The sequence below is a fragment of the Peromyscus eremicus genome, chromosome 4 (genome assembly GCF_949786415.1).
Source record: "Peromyscus eremicus chromosome 4, PerEre_H2_v1, whole genome shotgun sequence".
NCBI classification, from domain to species: Eukaryota; Metazoa; Chordata; class Mammalia; order Rodentia; family Cricetidae; genus Peromyscus; species Peromyscus eremicus.
In genome coordinates this window covers 101,740,654-101,754,939 of record NC_081419.1, presented here as the reverse complement: position 1 = coordinate 101,754,939, position 14,286 = coordinate 101,740,654, and the positions used below count along the sequence as shown (strand labels likewise).

Genomic DNA, 14,286 nt, shown 5'->3' with positions numbered 1-14,286 from the left:
GAGATTCTAAAAAGAGGTTCAGTCCAGAGCTCTAAGGCAATGGAATCTTCTGGAGGAATCTCGATACTTAAGAAAGGGGTTTCTGAAAACTAAACTAGAAAGGCAAAGAGCTGGTCAGCCGTCATGACGAATTCTAGAAGAGTAGGGATAATGCAGAGCAGACTGTGGCTGACAGAGTCACAAGTGTTGTCCACAACAAAATCAACATGTGGACCCTAGAAACCCTTCTCTGAAGGTTTGACATTTCATACATTGAGCACTGAGTAAGGGCTCTTCAACCTGCTCCCCAGTTACTTGAATTATCGTGAAATCCAGCAGACCCTCACACTGCAGCAGACCCTCACGCTGCAGCAGACCCTCACACTGCAGCAGACCCTCACACTGCAGCAGACCCTCACACTGCAGCAGACCCTCACACTGCAGCAGACCCTCACCTGCAGCAGACCCTCACACTGCAGCAGACCCTCAGCTGCAGCAGACCCTCACACTGCAGCAGACCCTCACACTGCAGCAGACCCTCACACTGCAGCAAACCCTCACACAGCAGCAGACCCTAACCTGCAGCAGACCCTCACACTGCAGCAGACCCTCACACTGCAGCAGACCCTCACACTGCAGCAGACCCTCACACTGCAGCAGACCCTAACCTGCAGCAGACCCTAACCTGCAGCAGACCCTCACACTGCAGCAGACCCTCACACTGCAGCAGACCCTCACACTGCAGCAGACATTAACCTGCAGCGTGCTCTAACCCTACACACAAATGCAGTCCCAGCCAACACGACTTTCTGAGCCAGAATCCTTCAGCAGCACCACTCACAACACGTGACCCAGGCACAAGCCAGGATTTTTCTTGGCCCTGTTTCCCCTGCACAGTTTGGACAGGGAGCCAAACAGTCTCTGTCATCACAGATCTGAGTCAGGCTGACCTACTTGCCTGTTTTGAAAGGTACATATCCTTCAGATTGCTGTGAAAGCTAAGGATTTAAATAAATGCTATCTTTTTAAACTCTAGGCCAGTACTTCTCAACCTTCCTAATGCTGTGACCCTTTAGTACACTTCCTCTTGTTGTGGTGACCCCCAACCATAAGATTATTTTCATTGCTACTTCATAGCTGTAATTTTGCTACTGTTATAAATAGCAATGTAAATGTCTGGTATGACCCACAGGTTGAGAACGGCTGCTCCAGGAGATGATACGTCTATAGGACCTGAAAGGATGGGTGACCAACCTTCGGGTGCTAGCCTGTTTGGCCACACAGAGCCTGCACTGCTAAGTGACAGGGTGACCTCCTTGTTCCTAGTGACATTAGACTCCTTCTCAGGGCCGGCTGGGGGTCCTCTGTGTTCTTGGATTGTTTTTGCTTTTGTTTTTTATGTTCTTGGATTTTTTAAGCCATTTTTTTAAAGTATAGTTCTTATCCAGGCGTGATAGTGCACACCTTTAGTCCCAGCACTCAAGAGGCAGAGGCAGGCAGATCTCTGTGAGTTCAAGGCCAGCCTGGTCTACAAAGCAAGTTCCAAGACAGCTAGGGCTGTTTAACCCTGTTTTGAAAAAAAATTAATAAAGTATAGTTCTTTCGAATCTTCTGAGCCCAGCAGGTTCTCCTGGGTGCTTTTAGCCACCTGCACTCAAAGAACCTCGAACCTCCCACTGCAGAGTACCTGAGCTGGAACCAAGTGTGAGCACCAACACTGCTCACAGCAGAGACTGGCCAGGCACCTTCAGGAGTGGAGTGGGGCTTTCGCTCCAGAGCGCAGGCTTCTAGACATCTCTGGGCTTCCCAGATATCTGTTCTGTTTATGTCAGGCCTTGGAACTATCCCAAAGTTGGTTGGTGCCAGACAAATGAGGTGCTGTTGGATCTCTCTGAGGAATCGGCCTTAGGATGAAGTCGGCTGGCTAAGCAGGGGCTATGTATCATACTCCTCTCATTTTTCAGTTTACAAGCATCAGCTCAGTGTTTTCTTATGCAATCACTGAATGTAATCACTCAGGCTTCATCCAGCTGCATTTTATCCCTGAACAGCAAACAGCAGCTCCATGTGGAACATAAAAGGCAGGGTCAAGACATGTTTGCTGATAACCTTATCACTATGCTGGATCACACATCTCCTAGGAGACTGGCTTGCTCAGTTTTGTTCCATTCTTTCTTTACTCTCCTTTTGCCAATTCTGTTCTTCTCTGTGGGATTCTGGAACACGCAGAGGAGAAACGGAGCAGTGAGAGCAGAATAAGCAGGCTATGGGTGGAAGCAGGACATAAAATCCTCCTGGGGAAACTGGTCTCAGGGACGCAGTGAGCACAGGACTGGTACCTTCTGTGGTCCAGACAGAGGACACAAGATGTGGCTATGGGCATCCAGGTACAGTTACCCCCCAAAGGGCTCTACCCTTTTAAGGAGACAGCAAGACCCCCAAGTTGTGTCAGAACCCCAGGACTGTTTCTGTAGGCCCTGAGGCTTTGGACTCAGCCTCCATAGTCCACAGCCTTATCCTGAGGACTCCAACCAGGTGGCTCCCACGTCAATAAGTTGTGATGGAGAACAGGAGAAGGAAGAGGAAATGTTGGGATTCATCAGTGTGATCGGTTATGTCACCCCATAAAAGAGAAAGGAGGGAGGATCAGGTACAGTGGTCCTTCAGTATAAGGAGAATCAGGTACAGTGGTCCTTCAGTATAAGGAGGATCAGGTACAGTGGTCCTTCAGTATAAGGAGGATCAGGTACGGTTGTCCTTCAGTATAAGGAGAACCAGGTACAGTGGTCTTTCAGTATAAGGAGAACCAGGTACAGTGGTCCTTCAGTATAAGGAGGATCAGGTACAGTGGTCCTTCAGTATAAGGAGAACCAGGTATGGTTGTCCCTTGGTGTCTGTGGAGGATTAGCTCCAGAACCTATTGCAGGTACCCTAATCGTGGATGTTCAAATCCTTTATATAAAACAGCATAGTGTTTACATCTAACCTTTGCACAGCCTCCTATAGATTGCTTCCCAGACCTAGTGCTATGTAAATACTATGTAAATGTTGTTATATGATATTGCTTAGGGAGTCATTATAAGAAGGAGAAGTCTGAACGTGTCTAGTTCAGGCACAATTATTTTCTCAATATTTTCAATCTGCAGTTGGTAAAAGCCGGGGATGAGATACATGGGTGCAGAGGACTGGCTGTATTTACTGAATGCTTACTCAGGTCCTGGGATTTAAGAGTCGAGAAACTGAGGCGTCAGTGGGAAGAGCCAAGGTCAGAGCCTTGACCATGAGGGTCCAAACACAGTGATACCTCTGCCATGACGAGATACCTCTTCCACATATCCACAAAGGCAGAAGTGTAAAACCAAGGCCATTTCTCCCCTCCTCTACTGGATGAGTTTAGAGAATCCAATGGAGGTGCTCAAACTGGATAAAGAGTCAATGTGTAAGTATCAGCAGTCCTGAGAACTTGACTGACCCCATCAATCCTTAAAGGAAGATGTGGGTGACAGGAGCTCTGGCCATGTGACCAAGCAGAGGCAGCAGAGTAAAGCTCTCAGTGGCCAGCTCTCCACAACGCAAAGTGAAGGGTTTTCATCACATAGGAAGAAGGCCAATTTGGTTCTTCACTTACATACCAAGATTAGAAGCTGAAACGCAGCATTCCAAAAGCAGCCTTGGCTTTGCCAACTCCAGTTCCAGCCCCTCCCCGACTCACAGAAGAGGACTGGGGTGAGTAATGTAACTGCATCCCATCTTACCTCCCGCTGAAGGAAATATCAGGGAGCTGTCTCAAAGGGGCCAATAGAAAAAGAAGGATCCGGCCCAGTGGGTGGACTCCCTCTGCTGTGGCCTCTAGACTCCTGGAAACAGGCTCAGGTGAGGGGCCTGGCCAAGTCCATAGAATTGCAAAGTCACAGGTCAGATTCAAATCCTCACCCATTAGGCAGGACTCAGCTATTTTGTGAGTCCTTCCTGCTCCTTGTCACTCACATTCTTTATTGAGTGGAGAGTGAGCCAGCCATACCCAATTCGCAGATGAACCAGGGCTATAAAAAGGGGGGTTTTGCTTCTGAGTCAGGCTGGGGCACCATTTAGTGCTTAAAGACAAGCCATTTAACATCTCTGGCTCAGTATTCTGACTGCTTCCCTGCCTTCTTTCTGATCACTTCAGTATTATATTGTTCAAACTCCACTTTAATCACATGCTGGTTATACATCTTGTATTATTCTGGCAGAGATCTCAGTGCTTATAGTATAAAAATCGGAAATCCCAAAAGCTCTAAAATCTGAAAAAGGCTTCAGATTTCAAAGTGCTTCAGCATTCCAATGTAGGAAAGTCTTTGAAAATATTCCAAAATCCAGAAAATCCCCAAACCTGAAACACTCCTGGTCCTAAACATCCCACACAAGGAAAACTCAGCCTGCATTCACCTCTAATTGTTCCCAATATACTTTCAAGTGACGTTTCATGGCCGTGTGTGTGGCCCGAGAACCTTGCAATAGTGGAGTTCTTTTCCTCTGCTCTCTGTACTACACTCACGCATCTTACATTACATTTGATTTCAGCCAAAGGTCAGAGGATTGACATGCCGCACTTACATCTTAACCTCAGGCTACAAGGTTATCACTTTTGTTTAAGTAATCTGCTCATTAAAGATATTTAAACTGGGCAGAGTGGTGCACACCTATAATCCCAATGCTTAGAGGAGCAAGAGACCAGTCTGGGCTACACAGTGAGACCTGTTTCCAAAATGCTGGGGTGTGTGTGTGTGTGTGTGTGTGTGTGTGTGTGTGTGTGTGTGTGATTTAAATACTGAGAAAACACTTTATTTGTTTATCCAGGCACTTACTAATATACTTTTTATGCTACGACCCTTTTGTTTTACCCAAAGAATTTCTCTTAATATTTCCTACAGCAAAAGCCTGTTGCTGACTAATTCTTTCAACTTTTGCAGTTGGGTGATGCACCTTTATTATACCTCTGTTTTTGAAACATAATTTTGTTGGGTGTACAAGTTTAGGTTGCTTTTGTCCCATTCATAATTTTTTAAAAGTGCTTTTCCACATCCTCTGACTTGCCTTGTTCCCAGTGAGAAATTTGCTGTCAATTTTACAGGTAATCCTTTCATATGGAGCATTTCTTTTTTTAAAGTGTCGAAAACAACCATTCCAGACCAATGTGAGCACTGAGCACTGTGCCTCGGTACTTCTGAGAGACGGTTTGCTCAGCTTTGAGGCATGCCCTCACACTTGTAAGGAGCTATCCTTTGAGCCAAACTGCGGCCATCTTCCTGAGATCAGCTAAGAGCCCATCACTTTCAGGCCTGTGAGCTGTTGACATTCTCTCAGAGAAGGAGAGGGTGGGAAAGGTCATTGGACCCTCACCCAATATCTCTGCCACTTCTCCCCATCATTTGTGTATAATTTTGTCCTAATTGGATGGCCTGGGGTCTGGACTAGAACATGTAGGCAGGTAGGGAAAAAATGGTTGGATCTCAGGAGATAATTAGGGGCCCTCATTCTTCCTCACCTTCAAAAACAAAATCTTAAGTACCAACAAGTGAAATTAGAAACAGTCTAGTCACAGAAGGTATCCCAGAGCCTGGGATAAACAATGTATCCCCCAACATTGCAGCTTTAGGGATACACACTGTGGCAAGCCCCGGCTTACCCAGGGGCAGGACTCTAGGTTTGCTCAGTGAGGCTGGCTGTGTTTTGCAAATTGCGAGCTGTGACACACTAGCCGGTCATGAGGTCAAGGTAATGCACAGTGACCTGCTCTTCTTAAAATAAAAAGAAATCATTAGAACACATCAGGATAGAAAGGCCAGTGTCATTACATGAAAATTTCTCATGTTTTTCCGATTCCATGTATGTATGTGTGGAATTTTTGGATTGTGATTAAAAAAAATGTACCTTTTATTTGGGGTCACAACTGAGAGAACTTGAAAGTCACTGATCTAGAAACGATTAAGCTTCATTGTTGGACTGCTGGTGGGAGTAGAAATAAGCATAACCTTTGTTCACAGTGTCAATTTTGTTTAAACATAGGATCCCAAGAAAACAGAATATGCACAAAAATCACCACCAAAGTTAGGTGCTAGAATACTTTTATAATAATGAAAATTTTTACATATCTGAAGGTTAGTTGTTGAATTATGTTACGCCTCCATCATAAATGGTACCAGTCATTAAAACTACATTAAATAAGTGAGATCTGAAGCATTGTCCCTACCAACTCATGGGTGTGAGGAGCGGTTATAACCCGAAACACACACAGTGCATAGAAAGAATGAGGCTCAGAAAACAGCCATAGCTTGGAAGCATAGGGGTAGCATACACTCACTTTCTTCTGTGTGCTTCTCTGTATTTTCAAAAACTTCCACAGAGGGCATGCATTGTTTTTATAATTAGGAAAAGTAGTCTAATACATGTGGCTATAAAATGGCTTCACAGGGGAAATAAGCTGCCCTTTCTAGATGTCACTTGTACTAGGTGACGAATATGAAAGCCAGCAGTTAAGGGGGGGGGGGTTCACAGGTTAAGAGGACTGCTTGTGGTGAGGGACAAGGCAAAGATCAGTGCCAAGTAGGTTCATATCTTGGCATATTGGATGATTTCTCCTCCTCTCCTCGTTTCCTGCTCCCATACTAAACATGGCAACAAATTTGCGTCCCCCCAAAATGAGCTTCCAGTCGGGCACTCGCTTTGATCGTGACTACCCTAAGCCTGGTGCTGGCGTTTTCTCTCTAAAGAGTAATGGTGCCTCAGTAAGTGAAGTGTTTGCTGTCCAAGGATGAGAACCTGAGTTCAGATTCCCAGCACCCATGCAGAAAGCTGTGTGTGGTGACACACACCTATAATCCCGGCACTGGAGAGTGTGTGGTGACACACACCTGTAATCCCAGCACTGGAGAGTGTGTGGTGACACACACCTATAATCCCAGCACTGGAGAGTGTGTGGTGACACACACCTATAATCCCAGCACTGGAGAGTGTGTGGTGACACACACCTATAATCCCGGCACTGGAGAGTGTGTGGTGACACATACCTGTAATCCCAGCACTGGAGAGTGTGTGGTGACACATACATGTAATCCCAGCACTGGAGAGGACTCACTACTGTTGTTTCCATAATTTGACATCACAGAATATTGCCTTCTAAATATTTATGTTTATATTCATAGATATGTGCTACTCTAAGCCTGGATCAGAAAAACTTCTCTTTGCAGTGAATAGAGAGACTCATGACTGCTGTAGCCATGATTGATGAGCACTCAGCCTTCAACAAGACATCTATATTATTTACTCAGGCTCAAGGAATATCCAGAAGAGGTGGTAGAAAGGATATAAGAACCAGATGATAGAGATAAGGGTTTAAAAAAAACTATTTTCTGAGTGTGACACAATTCATGAACCCATAGCAGTTAAGGTCACCTGCCCTGGGCCTGCACAAAACTGGGCATCACTCAATACCAGTGCATCAGGGAGCCAAGGCCCAACATGAGCTTTAGTGGAAACAGCCACATTCAAACCACGGTAGAGAGGATGAGCCAGAGGAGGAACTAGATGATGACCAGAAGATCACAGGTGGGTGAGCAGACAGTGGGGCTCAGGTACCTCTCAGAGGGACACGGTCTGAGCCAGTTTAGAGTTCCAGCTGTGTCCTGATTGCCCCCTGTGAACAGCTACTACCTGAGGGATCCCTACAGATCTCACCTGCCACCTGCTCACCCAGCCTTACTCTAGAATCCCACATTCTGTCCCCAGTGGCTGTCACCCTCCTATCTGAAGAGACAGCCAACTCCCACAGCTTCTGGTGGGAATCAGTCTTCTGACTTGTCAGGTCCCTAAGGGAGACTCCCTTAAGGGAGACCCTAATGAGTCACTGCCCTAGCTACCTTGGAGGACCTGGCCCAGGTGTACTCCAGGGTCAAAGGTCACCATTCTTCACTCTCCCTTTCCAAGGGGTCTCCCTCAAAATGTCCTGTAGGGAAGATGCACGTGTGTCCTCCAGGACCCCCTCCATCTTGGGTATGGCTTTGCTCGGCCATGCTGGCTTTTTGATGAGCCAGCCCAATAGCTCATGGAGAAGCCCTCCGGCTCTGCCAGTAGCTCTGTCCCCTTCCACTTACCCCTCCACAGGGTTCCCCAACTCTGAGAAACAGATTTCCAAAACATCCTTCCCCTTTGATTTTCTAGAACTTTCCTTGACTTTCTCTCGACCCTTTCTCCAAAGGCCAAAACTTTTTCAGATACAGTTGTCTTAGGTATTATTCAACCAGATTCAGCATCAGATTCAGACCAAAGGCCCAACAGGGCTCGTTCATTCCATCTCCCCTAGGAAGTGTCCCCTGGGAGCTGCAGGGACTACTGAGTCCAGACTGCGTGTGGCCGAAGTGGTGCATTTCTTGGGCTTACCAATGCTGTGTTTTTTTTGGGGATGAACCCCAATTACTGCCCCAGCCAATGTCTGACCGCTGAGTCACAGATCCACAATGCCACATCCACATGCCCTGTCCCCTCACACACACACACACACACACACACACACACACACACACACACACACACACACTGTTTGGGATCCACCTTCTCACTGGCATTGTCCAACACAGGGTGGCATTTTCTTGAATCTTCACTCAGCTCTCAGGATCATGGAAGAGTCTGATACAGATCCCTTCCTGTGGTATAAATGCTTCTCTAAGCTGAAGTATCCCTTCCTGGAGACTAAGAAGACCCAGAAAGCAGACAAAAGCTGCACAATTCACAGGATCCTGCCCCAAAGTTATAAAAGTAAAAATCAGTTGCTGGGGCAAGGAGACTTATTCTAAGGAAGCTGTGTGAAAGTTGTATGGGGAACCCCAGGGATGTAATTTTCATGAGTTGCCAGCCACTCCTGGGGAGTGAAGTGGGTGGGGAGAGAGGAAGCGGGCTGGGCAGAAATACGCCAAGACATAAAGAAGGGTCACACAATTAGGAAGAATTTTGTAAAGAATGAACAATGTCGTGGGGCTAGGGAGATGAATCAGTGAGTAAAAGCACTTGCTGTATAGGGTTGAAGACCTGAGTTCAAATCCCACAACTCACGTAAAAGCCAGGCATGTTAGCATGCATCCGGAATCCAGTAATGAGCTTTCCAGTGGTGTGGATGCCTTTGCGTCACCCATGCTCCTGTAAGTAACCCCCGTGCCCTCACTCACTGGCTCACCAAGCGGGTCTTGAGTAGCGTCATGTCTTTGGTTTGCCATCCACGCCCTATCTGGGATGAACAGCTGTCTTCCCGGGAAAGGCAACACAACACAGCTGTTCTCTGAGTCCCCTCAACTCCCAGAGACTCACATTGCACTTTTTCCCTCCTAATTTCCCTCACCGCACAGTCCAGGCAACCCTGGAGCTGGAGACATTGCTGCAGACTACAAATACTGTTTCCTTCCCAGAGCTGGAAACTCTTGGAGACATTTCTTGTGTTCTACCCATGGGACTAATGGAGCGGCGCTTTGAGCATCCTAACCTTTGGTGGCCATTTTCTATCTTGTCAACCACAACCTTCCAGTTCAAGGACATTCACCAGTAATCCTCATAGCCAGCCACTGCATGCCAAGCATTTCATCAACATGGTCCACATCAGTTTTTGCAACACCGTGTAAGGGGCCAAGCCACAGCCTAATATTAAGTACCCAGAGTCTGGGGACAGTGACCGTTTCCTTCAGATTCAAAGACTTCTCTTGCCCAACATGTCCTGCTCCCCCACACATACTGTACGGGGCAGAGCCCTGCAGATCTGGTGACCATGGGGCCCACAGGCCTGCTCAGCTTAGGGACTCACCATGCCTCCGGTGCATTCGCGACAGTCCTGGAGGCAGCTGATAGTCTCCCAGGTACTGTAGGCTTTCAGCCCAGCCATTAGAGCCTGTAGTGAGCGCCTGTTGATGAGATCCCTCCCCTGGAAGATGTCTTCATCCAGGACAAAGGCCGCATGCCTGCGAGACAAAGGAGAGACAACGTGTGGTGGGTGCAGCAGTGTGTCACACCCACACGGAAGAAGCACGCACGAGCCCCAGTTACCACCCAAGATCCCCTTCAAAACTGTCACTCTGCACTACCACCAAATTTGCACATCACCACATCACTCTCTGCTTGTAAATGCTCTCCTTCACTCCCAGCCCGAGAGCACATTTCTGCACTCAGTCCCTAAGCCCCGTCGCTAACGCTGGCCTCTGCTCCATGCTTCTCTGTCTATGTATAGGATCGTGTTCCATATTATTTTCTTCTACTGACTATGCAATAAGTTTTGCATACCTTGTGAGGTGGTCATTTTTTAAAGTCCCCTTCTACTAGAAATTCTTCCATGGATTGTATAGGAAGTAGAATAACGGTCCCCAAAGAAGGGCATATTCCTACCTCTGGAACCTCGTGTGTGTGTCATCTCATGTGGCAAAAGGGACTTGGGAGATGTGATTAAACCAGGGTCCTGGGGGATACAGCTGGGCTGAGGTGAACACAAGTGTCTGTGTGTGAGAGGACGGGGCTAGAGACAAGAAGAGGAGGGAAGAACCGAGGTGATGCAGCCCTAGGGAGCAAGTGGACATTGCTGGCTTTGCAGATGGAAGGAGGGGCAAGACAAGCAATGAGGCAGCCCCCAGAAGCTTTTAAAAGGTCAAGAATGTGGACACTCCTTCGAGTCTCCAAAGGAAGGCAGACTTGCCAAGTCCCTGATTTCTAAGCCAGCAGGCCTCATTTTGACTTCCAACTCCCAGAACTGTAAGAGTATAACGCTGTGCTGTTTTGTGCCACCAAGTCTGTGGATTGCAGTTGCGCCTTCCACAGTTCAACTGAAGTGTGGTCAACTAGGATCTGAAAATACTCAACGGAAGATTCCAAACATAAACAGCTCCTATGTTTTAAACAATACGCCATCCTGGGCAGCATGCTAAAACCTCACAGAATCTCATTGTGCCTTGTCTGGAACACAAATGATTTCTCACGGATCTGAATCGTATCCATTCTAGCCACTCACCAGTGACTTGTGGGAGTCGTAGTTATCTGACTGACTATGGTCCTGCTGAGGTGCTTGTGCCCAGGAAACCTCTGCGTGGATGCCTGGCACGGCATGCCAATGCCCATACCACTCCTCCCACTTGACCACCTCTCAGGCACTGCCTTAACCACACCGTAAGAATGGTGGGCGCAGTACAATCAGACATTTTGAAAGAGAGATGAATCACATCCACAGAACATCTTTACAACACATAGTTACAATCATACTATTTTGTTATTAGTTACTGCGGCTAATTTCTTACATTGCCCAATTTCATAAATTATATAGATTTATTATAGGTGTGTATGAAAAACTAGTATATGTAGGGTTTGCTGTCACCCACGGCTCTAGGCATCCATGGGGTATTGGAACGGATTCCAAGAGGTGGGAACAGTTATAGTTACAGCAGTAGCCAGAAGCTAATGTAGATGTGACTAACTCCTTCTTCAGAATGTTTTCGCCCGTTTCCTTGTTTTCAGCCATCTGTGGGTGTGACATCTACACAACGTCATGTTTGTTGGTCTCCCTGTATGTGCCCTTCACCTCCACAATTCTTATTCTCTTTCTGTATTTCAAAACGCCGTAGTTGAAGAGGGCTAGGTTTTCTTTCACTCTCTTCTTTGAATGCCTTCACTGTGGTCTCGTCTCCAGTTCTTTTAACAAGTTGTCATAGAACTAATGTTCGGTGTGAAGGTTTTCCTGAATTCTCTCTGTAGTCAGCCGAACTCTAGGACACAGAAAAGGCCCTAGGCATGGGCATTGAAGTCAAGGGTGGCCAACATGCCAAGTGTGGAACCAACGTCTCAGGATCTAAAACTTAATGGAAATTTCCAGACTAGTACACTGAAGTATGGTCACACGGTATCCTGCGATATTTCCCCATCCACATTGGGATGGTAACTGGTGTTGTCATTGTTTAGGTCTCGTTTAGGTAGCCATTTTGGAACTCTCAACAAAATGAGTTTAAAATTCCACCTTGAAATTATTTGCTGTTTATTCCTACACTCTTTGTTCCCTTCCCCCATCTACTCCTGTCTTACTCAATCCCATCTATCATATTCCACCATTAACTTCTAAAGAGGAAAATATTTATGTGCTCCTAAGAGAAACCAGAGATCCACAATCAACCTTTAAACTGTGTTCTGGTTTGCTGAGATAAAACCATGACCAAAAGTGACTTGGGGATGAAAGGGTTTATTTGGCTCACACTTCCAGTCCATCACTAGGTGAGTTAGAGCAGGAACCCAGAGCAGAAAGACCATGGAGGAAGCTGCGCCCTGGCTGTCTCCTGCTCAGGTCAGCCAACTTTCTTATACAACATAGGATTACCTACCAAGGGGTGACACCACCCGCAGTGGGCTGGGCTCTTCCACATCAGTCATCACAGCCCCCAGAAGACAGCCTAATCTAGGTACTTAACCAGCATACACTATGTTATTTTTAGTGATTCTTCTAGGCCTTAAAAATACGTATTTTAGCTCTATACTTCACTCATAGAGTGCTATGTCACTGTGTAGGTGATGCGGATATGTTTTCCCATAAGTGTACTTTCATTTCATTTTCCCATCCATTGCGCTACCCATATGTTTATAAATGAAGAGAGAGGGGGATAGAAATACAACATATACAAAGAGGGATAGCTTCTACAAGGTATAAGCTTCATTACTAGCTTTACCTTAAAGTTTTTCCTTATCAACATTATTGAGAAATAATTTAGTATTCATTCAAAGCATACAGATTTGATGGCTATGCATTCTCATAAGATTATCAATCCACAAAACATTTTCAACAGCACCCCAAAATTACCCCACATGCTTCTCAGTCTATCCATCCCTCCAGTCCCATCCCAAGGTCACCACGGACATGCTCTTTGCCACTCACTACAGACTTACTCACAGTAGGACTGTGCAGTGTGTTGTGCCTTCCTTACTTCAATTATTGTGCTATTTTGAGATTTATTCTTGTTATTAGTCACTGTTATTTTCTCCTGCCAATTAGTATTCCATTTTATGTAATACATAGACTACACTTCCATTGTGCATTTGCTTGCCAATAAACATTTCATTTATTTCCTGTTTGGAACTATTACAGATAAAATGGCTGTGAAAATGTATGTGTATGTCTTAAAGGAGGCACGTGACTTCTTTTCACTCAGGTAGATATGTAGCAGTGAAATGAAATATGTAGTGTTGGGGGCAGAGGCAAGCAGATCCCTGGGGCTTGCTGGCCAGAGAACCTAGTTTGAATCCCCAGTACCCATTTTAAAAAGCACAAAGTACTATGGGCATGTGTGCCTGTAACCCAGTATTGGGGGGCAGAGGTAAGCAGCCCCCTGGGACTTGCTGGCCAGCCTGCCTAGACCAAACAGCAAGCTTCCCATTCAATGGGAGATTTTGTTTCAAGTCAATAAAGTGGACAGAGATGGAAGAAGTCACTCAATGTGCTCCTCTGGCCTCTGCATTTGAACAATACACACACACACACACACACACACACACACACACACACACACACCAAACATCTGCTCTGTTGAATTATCTTGAGATGTTGAATGAGTCAGTACATGTGAAATCTTAAGGCAGGGCTTGCTATGCTATACACACTTGAATATGCACCAGCAGTTATCTGAAATGTATCCTCACAGGTGCTGAGTGGAAAAAATTCTCTAAAGAATGGCTAAATGCAGCTGAAAGATAGATGCATGCGCATTTCTACACCCTTCCCTCCACCCCTGGTCTGGAACCCAGCCCCACCTGACTGCCTGAGATGCCCACTTGGCCAGGAGTAAATAAGAGGCAGACCCAAACAATCCTTTGAGCTGGTACACTGCAAAGAGCATTTTTTTAAAAGTTGTTAGTTACTTTCTAAGCAAGGAGATTTCTTTCCATAGCAAATCTCTCTAGATGGTTCCAAAGGGAGGTATCAGTCACCAGCTTCCCTGGCCAGTAACTTCTGAACTTCATAACATGAAATCCCTGCTCCACACACTATCAGGATGGTTTAAATGCAAAACTCTAACCAACTCCTTGGCCAAATGTGATGTCATTGAACAAGGTAATTTCATCCCCTTAGTTGAATTAACGTATGCAGAGTCAGGCACTGGGAGACAGGAAGATGCCAAGTTAAGGACCCACAGCTTCTATGCTCACAGAAGTCAAGTCCTCCACCAAGAATAACGGTACAGGGACAAAGTAGACTAGGCCATTCCTTACTCCAGGAAGAGGCTTGGGAGAGTCTGTCTAAGAAGATGACTGTCCTAGTGAAGGAAA

The 14,286-nt window shown here is 46.2% G+C and overlaps 1 protein-coding gene and 1 long non-coding RNA gene across 2 annotated transcripts in view; one reads left to right on the top strand and one right to left on the bottom strand.

Moving 5' to 3' along the window:
• Acoxl (acyl-CoA oxidase like) overlaps positions 1–14,286 on the bottom strand; it is a 291,245-nt gene that overhangs the window by 141,717 nt on the left and 135,242 nt on the right. Inside the window, exon 12 of the mRNA XM_059261383.1 lies at positions 9,806–9,959. Within this exon, the coding sequence (XP_059117366.1) occupies positions 9,806–9,959 (154 nt within the window). The remainder of the gene's footprint in view (positions 1–9,805; positions 9,960–14,286) is intronic.
• LOC131909635 (uncharacterized) lies at positions 2,206–14,279 on the top strand. The gene is made up of 3 exons (XR_009378891.1): positions 2,206–2,366; positions 13,109–13,172; positions 13,662–14,279. It is a non-coding gene; the product is annotated as an uncharacterized LOC131909635 (long non-coding RNA).